The sequence below is a fragment of the Mytilus edulis genome, chromosome 9 (assembly GCF_963676685.1).
Source record: "Mytilus edulis chromosome 9, xbMytEdul2.2, whole genome shotgun sequence".
NCBI lineage: Eukaryota > Metazoa > Mollusca > Bivalvia > Mytilida > Mytilidae > Mytilus > Mytilus edulis.
Window position 1 is genome coordinate 10,550,598 of NC_092352.1, and position 20,785 is coordinate 10,571,382.

General features: G+C 31.5%; 1 protein-coding gene across 1 annotated transcript in view; it reads right to left on the minus strand.

Moving 5' to 3' along the window:
- The window catches only part of LOC139489503 (uncharacterized), a 255,507-nt gene that overhangs the window by 162,188 nt on the left and 72,534 nt on the right, over window positions 1–20,785 (minus strand). Inside the window, exons 30-47 of the mRNA XM_071275986.1 lie at window positions 18,727–18,878; window positions 17,819–17,957; window positions 17,030–17,239; window positions 16,586–16,649; window positions 15,840–16,003; window positions 14,568–15,152; window positions 13,663–13,805; window positions 13,176–13,317; window positions 12,203–12,454; window positions 11,632–11,674; window positions 6,606–6,757; window positions 5,371–5,459; window positions 3,682–3,727; window positions 3,289–3,537; window positions 2,771–2,825; window positions 2,265–2,434; window positions 1,330–1,905; window positions 948–1,127 (exon numbers count right to left, since the gene is read on the minus strand). Of these exons, the coding sequence (XP_071132087.1) occupies window positions 948–1,127; window positions 1,330–1,905; window positions 2,265–2,434; window positions 2,771–2,825; window positions 3,289–3,537; window positions 3,682–3,727; window positions 5,371–5,459; window positions 6,606–6,757; window positions 11,632–11,674; window positions 12,203–12,454; window positions 13,176–13,317; window positions 13,663–13,805; window positions 14,568–15,152; window positions 15,840–16,003; window positions 16,586–16,649; window positions 17,030–17,239; window positions 17,819–17,957; window positions 18,727–18,878 (3,411 nt within the window). The remainder of the gene's footprint in view (window positions 1–947; window positions 1,128–1,329; window positions 1,906–2,264; window positions 2,435–2,770; window positions 2,826–3,288; window positions 3,538–3,681; window positions 3,728–5,370; window positions 5,460–6,605; window positions 6,758–11,631; window positions 11,675–12,202; window positions 12,455–13,175; window positions 13,318–13,662; window positions 13,806–14,567; window positions 15,153–15,839; window positions 16,004–16,585; window positions 16,650–17,029; window positions 17,240–17,818; window positions 17,958–18,726; window positions 18,879–20,785) is intronic.

Below are 20,785 nucleotides of genomic sequence, written 5' to 3' on the forward strand. Positions count from 1 at the left end.
TGAATGGAAACACCATTTTTTTATCTTTCAAGAACCATAACTCCTGCACGGTTAAAATCTAAATCGACATTATTGAACTTGACCTCCATTTTGTCATCAGTAATAACATATTAAAATTTGAAAAGCTTTGATCTAACAGTTCATGAGTAAATGCACGGACACGACTGGAAACGCCATATTTCAATCTTTCAAGAACCATAACTCCTGAACGGTAAAAGTCAAAATCGTCATTCTTGAACTTGACCTCCATTTTGTCATCAGTAACAACATATTAAAATTTGGGAAGCTTTGGTTGAACAGTTCATGAGTAAATGCACGGACACGACTGGAAACACCATTTTTCAATCTTTCAAGAACCATAACTCCTGAACGGTAAAAGTCAAAATCGTCATTCTTGAACTTGACCTTCATTTTGTTGTCAGTACCAACATATTTTAATTTTAAAAGCTTTGGATGAACGGTTCATGAGTAAATGCACGGACAACATTTGGTTGCCGCCCGCCCGCAGTACATCCCCAAATCAATAACCGACATTTTTGTCACAAAAATCCAGTTAAAAAGTATGTTTTTGAACAGGATTTTTAATTTATTATAGGGAAAGATTGTATGACAAGTCATCATGGTAAAGTTTCCTTTACATAGGAAACTTTTTTTATTTTTATTTCTTCTTTGTTTTGAGGTTGTGGGAGGGGAGGATATAACATTCATAGATAAAAACTAAGATACATGATTAAAGAACTGACTATGAAAAAACATTTTGTATTTTATTCAAGTTTAATAGGACATATCAATTAGCCAGATTAAACAATCTTTTGAATGTTCCTTGAAGCTTGATTGCTGTTTTATAATTCATTGACATATACCCACATTTCCTTATATTGAAGAGATTTATGTAACAGGGGATGTCTTTTTGGTGCCTTCTAATAATCTTATCAAACTTAAATTACCATTATTCCATCCCCCAACATTTGGAGTGAAGGGTTTTCTCTCCTTGTCACAAGTAGGTCCACTGAAAAATTCATACAGTCCAAGTCTTTTTAGTATCAGTTGTTTTCCACCTTCTTTCACTCCATCCAAAACTTCCATACCAGCTTGTTGTAACCAATTAAAAATGAAAGATGAAATATCTGAAATAGAAAAAAAATTATATGATTGTGTTCTTTGATGATACCTAACAATTTACACAATATGTTTTTAAATAAGTTTTACAAACATTTACTTTAATAGGCATATAAAACTGATAGAAAAATATTTCTCAGAAATAATCTTAATTATCTTTCAAAATTCTTTGCAAATTATTGATCTTTCTTTGTTCAAACTTTGACCTACCTGCACTACAGTCAATAGATTTTGTAACAATGTCTGGTAGAGTTTCATACAGCTCAACGTAAGTTGTATTGATGAAATGATTAGGATCCTGTACAACAGATAACAACTCCGTCCTGCTAATCCCATCCCCTATCCCTACAGCTATGATTGTGACACCATTATTTCTACAGGTATTCACTCCTGTTTGAGTGACCCCTCTGTTAGACTGACCATCGGTCATTAACACGACATAGTTCTTTACATCTCCTCTGTCTCCCTTACTGGAAACAAACATGTCTTCACAGGCATACCTTAAAGCATCACCAATATCTGTATAACCTTGTTTATTATAGGCTATCTGGAGTATATTCTGACTTATTACAGGTTTGTCATAGCTGGTATCCAAATCAAACCCTGTTCTAGAGGTACCAGTCCCTCCAAACATAGACATTCCAACACGGATCAGATTTTCACCAATGGCCAGTTTGTCTGTGGTCTCTGATATAGCTTCTAGGGACAAAGTGAACTGATCCTGTCCAACACTTCCAGACTCGTCCAAGACAAATATGACATCAGCTGGGGTAACAGCAGTACAATCTAAATGTATCAAATAAAATATACAAGATCAAATGGCAAAAAGAGGTGCATATTTCTACTCCAGGTAACAGTAATATTTTCGATCACTGATAATAAATGTAATTTGATTAATACATTTATTTTTGTTTATATTTTTATTAATCTGTTTTGAAAGTGATGTTTTTTTCATGTAACATTCTATGTGGATTGTTCTTTGTACATGCTTTTGCAGTTTAAAAAAAAATATTACTGGTTTAAAACATTTAAAATAAATGATTTATGTTGAAATGTACCAAGTTTTTTATGTCAAATTTAAAAGATGCAAAACTCGATTAAAGGTATTTAAGGTTTCAGGTTAAACTAACAGTAGTTAATTTTACCTTTTATCCAGTCATAAAACTCTTGAGAACACACTGGTAATGTTTGCTGTTTTAAGATATGAATTCCCCCATCAGGTGCACAGAACAATTCACCATCAATAGGAAAACAGATAATGATCTTGGCATCTATGATAAAGCCCTGACTGTCTTCCATTTTGTCAATAATATACCTTTAAAATGATTTAATACATTGCCCATTTAATTCATTCTTGTGATCTTTCACTTATCAGTTGCTTTACACATTTTGTCATTTTGTTGGAAAGTTTCACATATTGTAATTGTTTGTGCTCAATCTTGAAGTTACAGATATTTTATAAATAAGTAATAAAGAAAAACAGTATTTTCACCTGAGTAATTAATATTAAATAACTCTAAATTAATTTTTAAATGAATTGACCAAGGTTGAAAGTGTCTAACTCATATATGGTTTTAGTTTTAAAGAAGCATTAAAAAAGTAAGTATACCCAATTTATTCAAGAATAGAACCAACACATTGGAAAACTTACTCAATAGAAACAGGTGCTGGGTCACCATTTCCAATAGAAAGAACACTCTTCTCACCTACAATATAGCATGAACAGAATGTTAGAGAGAACACTCTTCTCACCTACAATATAACATGAACAGAATGTTAAGCCCAAGATTCCCCTCTGACAGTTCCAATTGACACTCTTTTTAGATGCTATCTTTAAAATATTTCAAAAATGCATAGCTAAACAATCTGCAAAGGCAGAGAGAAAAGTTTATGGAAGTAGCATAAGTTAGATTTTGCACACTTTGACATGCTAAGTATATTACCACTTGTAATTCAAAGTATTGGACGGTGTCTGATAGATGAGGAAAGCACTCCCACATTACAACTTATCACTGTCAAGCTCCTGTTCAAGTATGAAATCATTTTGTTCAGTAGTACCTGACAAAATATTTGTTGGATAAATGGATCTATCTATTTCAATTTGACAAACAAGGTAAATGTAATATAACAACATAACCTTTCCATGTATATAATTGAATATAATTTTACCCCAATTGTAATCTAGAAGAACTTTTTTGTATGTATATCCACCAAATCTGACATCAACCTTAAAGTCACATGGTTCAAACTTGAACCAGAATGGTATATGGTAGGTTACCATCCTATCTCCCAGCGGTAGTTGGAATGATAAGTCTATACAGCAATCCAAACCAAAACAGTTATCTGTCATCTCACATGTTAACATTGTCCTGATACTGGCTGGTAGGTACTTCTGTGGGTTAATAGTTACAGGACAATCTGAAATATATGTAATAATAAAATAAAAACATTACATAATAACAATGTCATGAGTGCAAGTATAATTCTATCGATTCTTAAAAATATAGTTTTGTTCATGTAGGAGTTCTTTAATATTGGCCTCTCTAAATATTTGTAAATTACCTTTTGGTCCATCTTGAACATTACATGGTCCAGTTTGAAAATGTTTCTGCAAAATAAAGAGAAAATTTTCAAAAGAGTCAATGCACAATTTGATATGGTACTTTTTTAATTTGTAGATGCAAAGTGTTATTCTAAAAAACACAAGTTGAGCAAGAGAGCACATAGGTCTATGGTTGACTGTAGGAGGAATTATCTGGAAAAGCTATGCACCTCCTATACAAGCATATACTTCAATAAATGTACAAACAGACAGCAAAGTTAAATTCTCCTTGCATTCAAACTGTAGGAGGAGTTATCTGGAAAACCCCTTTAAGACAGACAGACAGAAGGGGGTAAATCAATATTCCACTCAATTTTTAGTTGCAAGGGCATAAAAAGATCAAATGAACAGTGATCGGGAAGGACTTGTGCCCTGCGCCTATAGCGCATATTGACAAGAAATGGCGCATACAGTGACAAATGTAAGGGCCCACGTGGCGCAAGATATTTTTCACTTCGTTTCGAAACGCTTAGATATCGTCAAATGGATTTCCGATTGTGTTCCGTGCCGCCATGTGTGTGTACACAACTGTGTAATGTCCCTCCAATAATAGGAGCACCTATATATATTTTTGGGACGTCTCAGGTGTTTCCCTGTGATAATAGAACCATGCGGTTTAACATCTCGGGTGTTTTCCTATTGTAATAATAGAACCATGCGATCTAACTGATAACCTGAAAAATGTAATTAACCATCATTCAAGATATATTTTTCTTATATACAACTTTAAATTTGTGAAATTTGGCTAGTACAGAGTGACTAGATTTAACTCTAATAATAATCTCATTTAGTTTAGCTTGCTGTTATTTCGATTGAAGAACCCCAAAGACTTTTTAGGAATATAGTTTTTGTCTCCATAAAAGACGCTTAACTGTCTGGCTTGTATGTATGTACATCAAGATTCCGCCAGTATAGACGCACCCCTTGATTGACTGCAAATCCATATGTACTCCCTAAGGATTAATGGAGATGTGTCCTTTACAATATTAACCCACCACAAGAACAATCCCCATCCCAACACCGCACATTTTTTGGTCTTTGACTCGTTTTGACATTTTGTAAACATGACTTCAGGCGATTTGTTGTTTTGGTCTATGAATTAATGGTACTCTATACTGTTATTCTAGTCACTGTGATGAAGTTATAATAATACAAGAACTGCAGAGGAAATGCCTGAAATGTCCTCTGATACAGAACGTCTAGAAATCAGTATGGTGTCGATGAAGACCAAAATTTAATGTACAAAAAAAACCATGAACATGAACAAGGCAACAGTACCAGTTTAAACATTGTAAATAAAGGTCAACTTAAATATTGTTCGGGTTGGAAGAAGTTATTGTATATTCATTGAAACTGAAATTACAAAATCACAGGAAAAATATCCATGATTTTATTTAAAATCATAAAGGTAAGTACTAACACATCTTTGCCAAAATATACTGATACTTCTTTTTTACAGAAGTCAATTCAAATGGCCCACTCATTTGACAACATGGCCCATTATTTTTTTAAATGGCCCATTGAATTTATTTTTGAGGGGCCCTGGGCCCATAGGGAAAAAAACCTTCCAGATCACTGAATGAAAAATAAAGCAAATAGTACTGATTTATACATGGATATATTTAATATATGAAATCTATTATACTTACATCCAGTCCAAGATATTTCAAAACCAAATCAAAAGCATCTTCTGTCATTTTACCCCCTATAGACTGTACCAATTCAAGGATAGTTTCACCTGAAAATAATTGTTATGATGACAGTTAAAGACTAATAGTACCTGTATGGAATTATATATATAATAAAAAAAAAAAGGCTCACAGGAGTCTTTATTACTCTCCTGACAATTTTGCATAACATGAATATTGACTTTTGTGTCCTGCTGATCATTTCTGACATTTACAGTTTCTATGTATACTCTGTAGTTGCACAAATATACACAATATACCGTTGACATAAAGAAATGTCTCGTCTATGTAATTTCAACGGTATGATGCAAAGGTTGAAACTAAAATGACAATACTTTATCATCTAAACTATGTAAAACATTCAAAGAAACTGATCTAATCACATTCTTTAAGGGGGTTCGCGGGTCTAAATCATTTATATAGGATTTCTCTATAATTTTCTTTAAATGAACTTTATCTTATAGTTAGAAAAATAAAATAAAAAAGTGGGGTCACCGTTCATTTGCGCTCACAATCTGCTTTCGAAAGAAGCATACATTTTTGTAAAGGCGGTTTTTTTTCTGTTGAAGTAATAGGAGAAATAAAGGTAATATCGAAATAAAAAAAAGAAATTTATTACAGAAATCGCGATAATTGTACAATAATTTAGTTTAAGTACAGCTTATATGGAAATTATATTAAAAAAGATAGGTCACCGATGAGTTGAAAAAGATATTTCAATTTTAGAGCCATAAAATGGCATTTTTCCACCAAAGGGAGATAATTTGGAACTTTTTCAATGATGTATACATTTTGAAAGTCATCTTGGGCCAACACGAATAGATTGTTTTGAATGATTTTTGTACCATATGATAAAGTAATAACTACAAAAGGAAATAAATAAAATTTGAAATGAAAAACAAAAAAAAACAAATGTTTGGGTTTTTTCTGAATTTTTTATACCCTCGAGCCTCCTTAACATGTAAACTGAGCAAAAGTTTGAAGTAAAAAAAACCATGAATGGCCAAATTTTTTATATAATTTAACAGATAAAAAATCTGACATTGTCTAACGTTAACTACGGTCTTCTGTTTTTTATCATTGGGTTTTTCATTGACCTATATTTGCTTCTCTGTTTTAGAAATATATATTGATAATAAAGTTCAAAGTTTTGCAATTATCTCAGTGTAGACTATGACTTGTAAACATTCACCTACCTGAGAATGTGAAATTTTCATTACAAATAGGAATAGGTATTTCATGGTCCTCTAGATACATTTGGTCTATAACACAGTCACCCTCAAAACATATTCTCAAACCAAAATCTAGTTTAAATACTTTCTTGTCTGTGTCTTTATCAATGGAGAGGCTGCAAAAAAGAGTTAACAAACTTTTGTCAATTTTTCAAATAATGAAAGCCGAGACAAGGGAGTATACATTTATATTCTTTTAATAAGTGGCATCAAAAGGATTTTTATTTCATCATTGAGTCTTGTTTCATTTCATGATATTCTTGGAAAATCTAGAGAAAAACTTGCATTTTCGTGGATATTTAATTTTGTTGTTTTGGCAACGACCACATGCATTCCTTTAGAAAATATGTAATTGGTTGAACATTTAAATTCACAGGTTGCCTGTACACATGAAATCCATGATAATTGGTAGCCAATGAATATTAATGAATCCACAGTATATATAAAAAATCAAAATTAATCAATTTAGCATTACAGTGAGTTGCTTATAGGTGTTACTGTAAAACTTTACCTATAGCTCAACCTGTTTTTAAAATTGACAACACAATAGGGACATTTAAATTGACCAGTTGGTATTGTTAGATTTAAATCTACCTTGATGCTACCTGTAAAGATTTTTATTCACCTAACCCAAAGTTTCAGCATGCTTTTTTCCTGAACTTTTTCTTACCTAGGATTATTCTATTAAAAAATTGATAGGGAAGAAAATCGTTTTGGTTTAAATCCCTGATATATATAATTTATCTATTTTTTACCTAAAATTCTAAATCAGTAAAAGATTAAATTAAATATGTATTACTATGTTTGAAAATTAAACTGTTTTTACACACTAAATGCTTCTTTAAAATTCTAACCCTTATATATAGTATTGTCCAGCTGCCAGTGAAACAAGAAATAGCTGTTCAGGTGTTTACAGTTTATTGCGAACCCTATCTTAGTTTTCCATAGATTCTCCTGCAAGTTACCTGTCCATTTAAACTTTTGTGAGTCCTATTGTCCCATCTAACAAATACAACAGGTATTGTTCTCTGTGTAGTTTATTCACTGGGACCTTTAAATTTCTTCTAGGAGAAATATATCACTCATTGATTAATTTACCTGACCAAAAAATTATCTTCTTTTTTATTGAAATACTTCTAATAACTCACATAAACTGTATGCAATATTGTATTTATTCAATATTATCATTAATATATTTTCAATCTTTTCAATATAAAATCTGGTTTAATACTAAAAAGTTTATTTCAGACACATTTTTTAGTATTTTCCAATGAATTTACATGTTTTTGTTGCTGTTCATTTATAGACTTATATTTAAGAAGACCTTAATTTAAAAATAATAATATTCAATTTTTTATTTATCAAACACACACAAGTATTGAATATTTGATCAGAAATCAACTTTTAATTTTTGAATCAGTATTAGAAATGTAATATTGAACACATTAAAAACGAGTTACTCCAGGTATCGAATAAATACAACACCACATGCAGTTTTGTGAGTCCTTACTTAGTATTGGTATAAGTATTTTTTCTTCACTGACAGTTCAATTTTTTGGTCATGTAGATTAATCAATGAGTGATATATTTCTCCTAGAAGAAATTTAAAGGTCTGAGTGAATAAACTACACAGAGAACAATACCTGTTGTATTTGTTAGATGGGACAATAGAACTGCCAAAAGTTTAAATGGACAGGTAACTTGCAGGTGAATCTATGGAAAACTACGATAGGGTTCGCAATAAATTTTCAGATGGATATGTTGTTCATTTCTTCAGATGTCCCTTCAAGATTCTCATTTTGGATTATTATTTGCAATGTTTGAAATCTTTTGGTGTCATTGTGCATACAATATTGGATTTATTTTATTTGAATTCACTTCTTAGATTTTTTATAGCAATTTTGCTTCTTAAAATGTGATGTGTTTTTTTCAAGATTTTATTGTCATGAAGGACATCAAGGAGGAAATAATTCATTCAAACTGTTTTGTGGGGCTAAATACATATGATGTTGTACATGTAAAATTCGAAAATAAGTTTGGAGTATACCTTGCTGTGTTTTTTCTTTGAAATCTATTATAATATTAGTGGGACTTTTGTGCATAAAATGCTGTGTTTGCTCAAGGAAATTCAAATTTTCATACGATGGGATCTAGTTATGTTAAAGATTAAAAAATTTCAAAACTGGAATTCAAGTAGGAGATATAGTGTGAGTTCATCCAACATGTTTCTGTGGCTTTAAATGTGATTTTAAAAACATTCATTATTAATTTGGGATCTATTACAAACTTAAGATGATTTACCATTTAAATGGGATCTTGGAAATGAAATAAAATGTTGAATTAATGCAGTGGATATAGTCTAATCTAGTGATAAAGTGAACAAGAATGTGTCCACAGTACACGGATGCCCCACTCGCACTATCATTTTCTATGTTTAAAGGACTGTGAAATTGGACTAAATTCTCTAATTTGGCATTAAAATTAGAATGATCTTATCAAAGGGAACATGTATACTAAGTTTCAAGTTGATTGGACTTCTACTTTATCAAAAACTACCTTGACCAAAAACTTTAACCTGAAATTTGCACTATCATTTTCTATGTTCAGTGAACCGTAAAATTGGGGTCAAAACTCTAATTTGGCATTTAAATTAGAAAGATCATATCATAGGGCACATGTATACTAAGTTTCAAGTTGATTGGACTTCAACTTCATCAAAAACTACCTTGACCAAAAACTTTAACCTGAAGACAAAAACTTTAACCTGAAATTTGCACTATCATTTTCTATGTTCAGTGAACCGTAAAATTGGGGTCAAAACTCTAATTTGGCATTTAAATTAGAAAGATCATATCATAGGGCACATGTATACTAAGTTTCAAGTTGATTGGACTTCAACTTCATCAAAAACTACCTTGACCAAAAACTTTAACCTGAAGCCAAAAACTTTAACCTGAAATTTGCACTATCATTTTCTATGTTCAGTGAACCGTAAAATTGGGGTCAAAATTCTAATTTGGCATTTAAATTAGAAAGATCATATCATAGGGCACATGTATACTAAGTTTCAAGTTGATTGGACTTCAACTTCATCAAAAACTACCTTGACCAAAAACTTTAACCTGAAGCCAAAAACTTTAACCTGAAATTTGCACTATCATTTTCTATGTTCAGTGAACCGTAAAATTGGGGTCAAAACTCTAATTTGGCATTTAAATTAGAAAGATCATATCATAGGGCACATGTATACTAAGTTTCAAGTTGATTGGACTTCAACTTCATCAAAAACTACCTTGACCAAAAACTTTAACCTGAAGCCAAAAACTTTAACCTGAAATTTGCACTATCATTTTCTATGTTCAGTGAACCGTAAAATTGGGGTCAAAACTCTAATTTGGCATTTAAATTAGAAAGATCATATCATAGGGCACATGTATACTAAGTTTCAAGTTGATTGGACTTCAACTTCATCAAAAACTACCTTGACCAAAAACTTTAACCTGAAGCCAAAAACTTTAACCTGAAATTTGCACTATCATTTTCTATGTTCAGTGAACCGTAAAATTGGGGTCAAAACTCTAATTTGGCATTTAAATTAGAAAGATCATATCATAGGGCACATGTATACTAAGTTTCAAGTTGATTGGACTTCAACTTCATCAAAAACTACCTTGACCAAAAACTTTAACCTGAAGCCAAAAACTTTAACCTGAAATTTGCACTATCATTTTCTATGTTCAGTGAACCGTAAAATTGGGGTCAAAACTCTAATTTGGCATTTAAATTAGAAAGATCATATCATAGGGCACATGTATACTAAGTTTCAAGTTGATTGGACTTCAACTTCATCAAAAACTACCTTGACCAAAAACTTTAACCTGAAGCGGGTCAGACGGACGAACGAACGGACGAACGAACGAACGAACGAACAGACGGACGGACGAACGAACGGACGAACGAACGAACGAACGAACAGACGGACGGACGAACGGACGCACAGACCAGAAAACATAATGCCCCTCTACTATCGTAGGTGGGGCATAAAAATGAAAGTAAAATATTCTAAAATATTCCTAACGTGGGGAAATGTTTTAAGTGAATGTGAAATTGGAAATAGTCATTATAAAATTCTGAATCAAATATTGTTTGATTTGGAAATTTATAATAGGAAATGAAATAAAATGTTTACTGTGGATATAGAAAAATCAAGTGATATATAATAAAAATATAAATAAAATATTACAAAATATTTGTAAAGTGAGGATAACTATTTGGAATATAGTAATGGAAATGATAAAAAAAAATTACAAGATTCTGAATTATGTATAGATTCTGCACCAGTTAAATTAGGATGTATATCATGGGAAGTTAATCAGAATTTATACTATGGATTTAGAAAAAAATCTAGTGAAGTAGTGAAAAATGAATAAAATTGGGAATTATTTAAAAACTTTGGAATTCTGGATGAGATGTCAAATATCAGTGTAAAAAAATAAATGAAATTGTTTATTCAAATATGATTTTGATGTTTCATAAAGTGAGTGAAATATTACGACTGGATTATTTAGGGTATTAAACACTGCTAGTAGTGGCTATGCAAACATTAAGATGAAATGTAGTGCATTTTAGGCCATGCAATTTTAAATAAACTGCAAGAAAATAACATATATGATATAGTCATTCTTGTTTGGCTTGATAACTCATAATATTTTGAATGACAGTAAAATAAAAATCTCTCAATAGAATAATCCTAGGTAAGAAAAAGTTCAGGAAAAAAGCATGCTGAAACTTTGGGTTAGGTGAATAAAATGTTTTACAGGTAGCATCAAGGTAGATTTAAATCTAACAATACCAACTGGTCAATTTAAATGTCCCTATTGTATTGTCAATTTTAAAAACAGGTTGAGCTATAGGTAAAGTTTTACAGTAACACCTATAAGCAACTCACTGTAATAAACAGAAATTCAAAAAACAGTGTTATCAAACTTACAGAACTTTAAAATCCTTTGTAACTGTCAGTGTCTCTAGTTTACCTAGTAAAAACAATATAATAGATAAAAAAAAGATGCATGTAACACTCACCAAGTATATATGATACTATATGGTACTAGTGTAATGTGAGATGTAGTTGGATAATTTTTAGGCAAATTACATGTACATCCATAAATAATAGTTTTAATGTTTCTTACATATTTATGGAACAAAAACTTTACCTTGTTTAATGAGTACCAAATCAGAATAAAAATACTTTCACAGTCATTTTTTTATTTCATTGAAACAAAATAAGAATTTTATGTGTGATTTTCTTTACAAACTTTTGCTTGTTCCTATTTCAGAAAAATGAAGTAAAAGTGATTTTTTTATGATGCTAATAGGCCAATTGTCACAAAATCTCTGATCAAGTGTCACAGGTACTGAAAAAATGATGCCTATAAGGTGCATGGTATGATAATACCTATGTTACTTCCTTTATCTATATATTAAAGAAAGTTATAAAAGTAGATGCTTTTGAACATAATGTTGCTAAGTAAATTACTTATTATTTCAGACTTATTACTCACCCCATTTGTAACTGAGAAGAATAACTGACTTTGTCTGTGACTCAATTCCATAATTTAACACAAACTTGCAGAAATCTAGTTCAAGGAAAGCATTGAAGGATTTGGAATAATTGAAGAAACCAATAGTAAAAGATATGTCAACACAGACATCCAATCGCAGGCAGTCATTAGATATAGAGTAGTAAAGATGATCTCTCAACCACGGATTGGTAATTTCTGGTAAATTCAAGGTGGTGCCAAATGTTTCACATCCTGAAAACATAAAAACATTGAAAATATAGATATTTCAGATACATATAACTACTGGTGGTTAATTCTACATGGTCAAACAGAAAAACAGTGAACTGACATTTCTTTAAACAATACCTTCATTTTATGGGTCTATCATTTTTGATTGGAGAGAAGCTTGTTTGAATAAAACATCTGCAGCAAATAATTTTTTCGAGATAATATTACTTCATCACAATATTTAAGGAATTTCATTGTCATCTGAAGTTTGAAGTTCATGTATATAATTATATATATATTCACTAAATACATCCTTGACTTATTGACTTATTTCAACTACAAAAAATGAAATGTTATTACTATTAAACTTTTCCTACATTCATCATTATTTTGAAACCTTGATATTTGTAAATCTGCTTCAGAGATAGATGCACCCAGTCTTAAACAGTATAATTCCATCTATACCAAGTTTATAACTATCAAGTTGATTAAGAGCATTAAAAGTTTCACTAAATATTTTCACTTTTGACTATCAGTATGAGTTGCAAGCCTCAATTGTTTTTTACATTTTCTACATTTACACATGATTACTGTTATGGGCTTTTGATTGAATGCAGCCAGTAACAATTGTAACTAATGGAACTCATCATATCATGAATCAGAAATTCTGCCTTAATCTGCTAAGGGTGGAGAGGAGGGGCCTGGATCGTAAACAGATATACTATGTGGTATACACTTTACTTACGTCCATCATCAGTTTGTAATCTGGATACCAGATCTCCATGAGAACCAGTTGTACTCAGTCCTCTTTCCTCCAACTCCTGTTTAAGTTGAGATAATTTCATTTTGTCTGGTCTCACACATGGTCCAGTGCTTTGTAAGAAGTCCTGAAATTAAAATTTAATGAGTAAATCTGGAAGAAGTATCAACCATCATTTTATTGTTCCTAAACTAAAATCAATCCTCTCAAAATTTTTTTATCTAGTTTACGTATTATGATTCTTGAGCAGATACAATATTATTTAAATAATATGCATTTCATTTTCGGAATTATTCTAGTGCATTTCCTTAATTCTTTCAACTTTAAAAATTACAATACCTATTTTTACAGAATAATGTTTAGCCCTATAAAAGCAAAATGTAGTGGTAAACAATTTCATTTTATTACAAAAATAATTAATCATCTTAATACAACGTATAATCTGTGTATGAAGTATAAACTATAAATGTACCTCTGGAAGGCCAAGTGCCTTTAGCAATTCATCTTGTAATTTATCCACAGCTTCCAGTAACTTTTTCTTTGCTGCCTTTTCAATTCTAGACTTAATGGCATCTAGATCAAAATAGTCTTTGTACTCAAAATTCAAAACCCACTCTGAAATATATATTGTCTGATTAATATTTAGAACTTTTAAAACTGCAACTGCAATTTGTGTTTAAATAATTTGCCATTATGCATGTCTTTCAAAATATTTAAACTAAATAGACAATTTTGAACTAGTTTTTACACCCGCAATTATAGTTTATATGTAGATATAAGAAGATGTGGTATGAGTGACAACGAGACAACTCTCCATCCAAGTCATAATTTGTAAAAATTAAACCGTCATAGGTCAAAGTACAACCTTCAACATGGAACCTTGTATGTATCAACTAAATAATTTACCATGATACCTTCAATAATCAATAAATAAATGGAGAATGTGTCCATTGATGGTCACCGGTGATGCCTCAACTTGCATATTATATAAAGTTATAAAGGGACATTACTGAAGACTGATAAAAATGACGCTACACAAAGTTTTGTGGTAATAAGTGTATAAGTTACATAACATTTGGTTGAGGCAAACATAAGTTAAAGAACAGAAACCAAAATCTGCAATTTCTCCATTTGAACAGGGGCATAACTCTAGAACAGTTAATGTGACGCCACCAAAATTCAAACTTGACTTGTGTGTTGTGGACTTATATTAATAATTTTATAACATTTGGTTGAGGCAAACTAAAACCAACTTAAGGACTTACATACGAATGTACGGATGTACAGACGGACAAAGGTAAAACTTAATGCCCTGCCTTAGCTCCCCCCTCCACTACAGCAAGGGACATTAAAATCTAATGGTTAAACATGAGATACCTGTACTACAATCCATGGTTTGTATAACCAGATAAGGCAAAGTTTCTGGTAGTTTATCATAATCAGTTGATAGATAATAATTAGGCACAGCATAGGCAACTTCTTTAAGTAAATCTTCATCTGTGTTTGATCCAATCCCTACAGTAACAATTCTTATGCCTTTAGTTTTACATGCTGCAGCCTGAACTTTGACAGGATCTGCACCAGAATTAGATTTTCCATCAGTCAATAGAATTAGATAGTTCTGAGCATCAGATCGGTCACCTTTCCCCTGTATAAACATTTCATCACAGACATACTGGAAGGCATCCCCTATTTCTGTGTGTGAACCTTTCTGATAGACTGCCTCACTTAGAACTTGTTTGACAGCCTCTTTATCATACTCAGAGTTCAGATGTAACAATGGCCGAGACGTTCCTGCTCCAGCAAATAAACTGACACCAACTCTGACATAGTTCTCAGCAATAGCCAGTTTTTCCACAGCATTGACCAAGGCATTCATTGAATCTCTGAAATGATCTTCTCCAACACTGCCGGATTCATCAATAACAAAAATAACATCTACAGGAATAACGGTCTTACAATCTGAAACAAAATTGAAATGATAATGAAGATCCCACAAGACTGAGCTTGTATAATTACATTCTAATTATTTTCAAATGAAGAAAATCTTAATTTAATTTTTCTTAACCAATTCAACAAACTTTAAATGCAGACAACATACATGCACAAGTTGAATGTACATAATATTTAAAACAAAAGCATGCATTATATCTGATCTGAAAATGCAGCGAACATCTAGTCAGAACAATTTGGAAAAACAAAAACCATGATATGACAAAGTTTAACCTTAATTTCCTTCATTTAAAGCAAGGATAAAATACCACTTCAAAAAACACATATGGTAATAACTTAACATTCTAATGCAAAAACGTTTGTAATGTTCATTTTGATTGGATAACGTCACTTACTTACATGGCATCAATTGACAATTGATGCTATGGGATGTACGCGCAAGCACAGACAGCATATGACAGATATTAAAAACATGTTTTAACGTTGTTTTCTATCAGTTTCATTAGAATGGAGATAACAATATTGTATTTTAAGCTCCAATGGCATCAATTGGGGATTTGATGGTCGCAAATACCCGTTTACTGTCTCCGCTAACTCGTCGCCAGTAAACTTAATTTGTGGCCATCAAATCCCCAATTGATGCCGCCTGAGCTTAAAATACAATACAGTTATCTCCTAATTGACTTTATACAATACCTTGAGGCCATGTAATAGTACCATCAGTTTTACATATTGGTAATGGCAATACAGCATTTGCTAGGAGACTGATGAAAGCCACACAGTTACTAGTATCTGAACTATCACAAAATCCTACACCAACTGAAGCAATTAGTCCAATATCTGTCTTTTGTATGTCATACCTAAAAATGTATTTTTATAAAGCATTATCATGCATGCCCATTATCATTTGACAGCATATACTTCTACAACAAAACTATGCTAATTTTTGTGAAATTCTGCTTTTTTATACTGGCCAAAGTACAGAAAATCAGACCAAGAAGAATTGGATTGCGCCAAAATATCAACTTTGGTAAGATGGGCTAAACATTTTGTACTGACACAGGTTAGTCAAGAAAGTAAAGATATTCAGAAAGATTCCAAACATGTTGAAATATAACTACCTAGAAATATTTTTAGAAGATCAGGGGCATGCAATGACTACTTCCTAGTTTAAAGCCTTACTCCAATACCCATCTTGACCTAAATGGCTTTCAAAGAACACTGTATCAAGTAATGTTTTCTTTCAATATTTTCACTCATGGGATATTAAGACACTCCTAAAAGATCATTCTTTGCATAGAACAGAAGTATACATTCCAGACAACATCTTGGAAAACCAGTATCAAATCCAGATACTGCCAAATTAGATTAATTTCAAACCATCTACAAAAGTAACTGGTATATTAAAAGAAAGTGACAGAAATGTATTGTCAATATCTTACTTTATCAAGCAGACAAGATCTAGTAATTCTACATCAAACCCTGTAGGTATCTCATCTGAAACTCCTGTAATAATAAATTGACACATCAATCTAACAATTGTATCAGCTTGCACATTTTTATATAAGGATCTCAAATATTCTTTTCAAGTTTATTTTATACTGTGTTGTCAATTTTGAGATTATAAAATATATTGTAGGACCAGAAAAAGTGATACTCAAAATTTGTATCTACTGTTTTTTCCTGGTAAAAATTGAACCATGAATTCAAATTTGAAACAAAAAAGATTTTTGTTATATTTGTATGCAGACTTTGGCAAAACCACAAAATCATGAAATACACATATTTTTCTCAATCTGTGAAATTTGGTACCCACAGAAATAAATGATTAAAATTGTTTTGTAAGCACAACCCTTACTATTTATCATTGTTTTATGTTGACTTACCATCATATCCCATATCAAACTTGATAGAATAATTGTAATCTTGTAATCCAACATTCAACGTATAGTCACATGGGTCATATCTGGCGTAGGCTTTAACAGTGTACAGAAACATGAACAGTTTGACATTAAGACAACATTCTACACCTAAACACATTGAGTCATAAGTACAATACACATTGTCTGGTGTAGTTATTGCCATCCAGGGACATCCTGAAATAAAAGTTATATTACATATACATTGTCTTCTGTTGTTATTGTCATTCAGGGTCATATGTATAATTAACATTATGTGGTGTTGATATAGCAAACTAGGCATATCCAAAGTCATGTATTCAATACATATTGTATGGTATTCCTATGCCATTTAGGGACACTTTTAAATAAATGTCATGTGTACAGTACATATTGTATGAGGATGTCATCACCCTCCCTGGAGCACAAAATCACTCACCATCAAATATGTAGACAAAATTGTCATTTTAGAGTATAAACTCCTACAAGGAGTCATCTGATAATTTTGGTGGAAGTAGAAAAAAGGTAGTTCTAAAAATTCTGAGGATTTTTGCCTAGTCAGATTTTCAACAATTAAAGTTATTAAGATATTGAAAAATAAATGTATTTAACCCTCTTGGAGCTGATTGAAACAGTGGTGTGACACCTTCAACTGATGATATATGTATTCTTTACATATATTTAATATTTTAAACATTATTTATAAATATACAACTTTAACATTGGTTTGAGGAATGATATCAAGGTTTAGTGTTTCTATAGGTAACTATCACTTACTATTATCTGGTTTAGTAAGTCTAGTAATCATCTGTTCTCTAGTCCCAGTCGTTGCATGGCCTCTGTCAAATAATTCTTGCTTTAACTCCTCTTCTGTAGCTTTAGCAGGATTCAAACATGGTCTGTTATCTATCAATTTCTTTTGAAAAAAAGTTGGTTTTTTTTTGGTTAATATCATTTCCCCTTAATTTCAATTAAGATAAATAAATGGAGAGTATGTGCATGGGACACAGATGATGCATGCTTGCATATAACGTAATAAAGGGACATAACTCAATAAAACTAAATCTGACGTCAACTAAACTTGATCTGAGTTTTTGGGTAATTAGCATTGCGTGTAAGTTTCATAACATTAGGTTGATGCAAACTAAGTTAGATTTGGAAACATAAAACATAAAATTTTGTAATTTTTCCATTTTCATAATTGTAAAACGGCAATAATGATGCCATCCAAATTCAAATTTGAGCTGCTTTTTGTGGTAATCAGCATTGGGTAAAAGTTTCATACATTTGGTTGAATCAAACTAAAGTTAGAGAACCAAAACCCATTTTGGGATCCATGCATGGACAGATGGACAAGGTAAATACTTAATTACCCCTCAGCTATAGCCTATATTAGGGGCATAAAAAATGCTAGTCTTCTGAAACAGAGAAATATTTACAATATGTAATGTTTCAAATCCTAAACACCTTGGAACTATTTCATTTATTTCTTCTGTGTACATTAGAAGAAGAAGAAACACAAATGTTTGTCATCTGTTTTACCAATTGAACCTGAAGAAAAATTGTTTTAGGGTAATATATATTTTTTCTCTTTTTCATTTTTAAAAAAGCAGAAGACAATCATAGAACTCTTTTCCCTTCAAAACTTTTTTCCGCCATTTTTACTATAGAGATTTAATTAATACCTTTATAGTCTTGAGAACTTCAGCCAATTTTTTTTTACTTTCTGTCATTCCCAGGAGGTCTAGAAACTCAATGATGGATCCAAGCTTTAATCTTGTTAAGGAAAACTTCTTGAAAAAACTGTCAGCTTTCTTCATAAGGGTTACAAACATTTCTGAAATAAAAACAATACTAAAATGATTATTTGTGTCATCTTTAAATTTAAAACTTTTGTTCAATCAAAAGCTGGAAACAGGTGTTATTATCTAAGCATACTTTTAGGTTACAAAGAGCCATAATTCTAACTTGCTTTATTAACTCTCAAAATGGATTCAATTCTATTTTTTGCATCAAAAACATTCAGAGTTTTTCAAGGATTTCTCCATGAATAACAAATATCTTATTACTTGGTCATGTGAATACTTGTGGGCTTTCAAAGGAGAGTCTATTGGACCAATAAAACTTCAATTTCTTGATTAAAATAAATCATTATAAAGAATTTTAAGATTGGCACCAGAATACATGTTATTTGTATTTAATTTACAAAATGTAACATTATATAATATTGAAAAAAAATTCTATGACAACCTTGGATTTTCTATAAGTTCAATGAACACATTGAAACCTAAATTTTAAGTTCATTCAACATATTGAAAAATAGTATGGACAAAAAGGAATTTAGGAAGTATGAAGTCTCAAATATTGTAGCTCAATCCTGGCAAAGCTGACGAAGTTTGAAGTCTTACTGTTCAGAAATACTTTAGAAAAGATGTTTATGGTCATTTAACATATTGAAAAAAATATGGTCACCAGAAAACAAGAAGTTCAGACACGCAAAAAATTACCACAGAAATTATCATTCTGTTGATTTGGACCTGAGAACTAGGAGCCTGTGTCACTCACCTTGGTCTATGTGCATATTAAACAATCAAAGCGCGAAAGCGCTGTAAAGGCAGTTAATTACAGGTTGTGTGTATTTCTAGTCCAGTTATATCATTATCTTCCATAGAACAGAGGTGGTTTGTAGAATTTAAGATTTAGAGTTCTTTTGTACCTAGTTCACCTATATCTATAGTCTACTGTTTACAGTATATTTTATGTGCCTCGCCATGAAATGCATTTTTAGCCATGGCCTTGTCAGTTTGCTTTAAATTTATGAGTTTGACTGTCCCTTATGTGTCTTTCGTCCCTCTTCTTTAGACATATAAGAACTTTTCCTTTTCAATATAAATAGACTATTTTTAATTATTGATTGTATACGCATATTCTATGACTCCCATAAAAAGAAGTTCACAAAGATTGACTAGTCTCTGTACTGTGTGTATAGCAAGAACATCAAGTAACATAATGGTAAATGTACATAGTAACACATCAACTTTTTTGATGACCATACCTGCCAACTGTCAGTATTTGCAGAGTATTTCCCCCATCGAGCTCGAGGCTCCCAAATGGAAATTTTGTAAGAGCAATTTTGTCGACTATTTTAAAGAAAACAATTAATTCAACAATGGCAATGAGCTTGTTTATGCACAAAGAAGCCAAAAACCACATTAGAATATATTTGAAGGGAATCCATGACAAATCGCCCCATTAGCAAATAGCCCCACTTTTTCACTAACTCGCCCCACTTTAAAAAAAAAACTGCCCCAACCTGGATAACCAGATCGCCCCACTTGTGAAATGTGTTATATCCCTTAATATTACTCCTGCCAACTTTCCCCAACTTATAGAAAACGATAATATCTAGATAAATATATTATTAACCAGGAAGAATTTACTAATGCCAACTCGCCCCACTCATGTAATCCCGTTGTATATAAGTTAAATTCCGTTAATATTACTCCTGCTAACTGGTCCCACCTAATGGAAATCAGTGAAATCTAGATAAATATATTATTAACCAGGATGAATTTAGTAATGCCAAATAAAGGCAACAGTAGTATACCGCTGTTCAAAACTCATAAATCCAGGGACAAAAAACAAAATCGGGGTAACAAACTAAAACTGAGGGAAAAGCATTAAATATAAGAGGAGAACAACGACATAACACCGAAACGTAACACACACAGAAACGGACCAAGC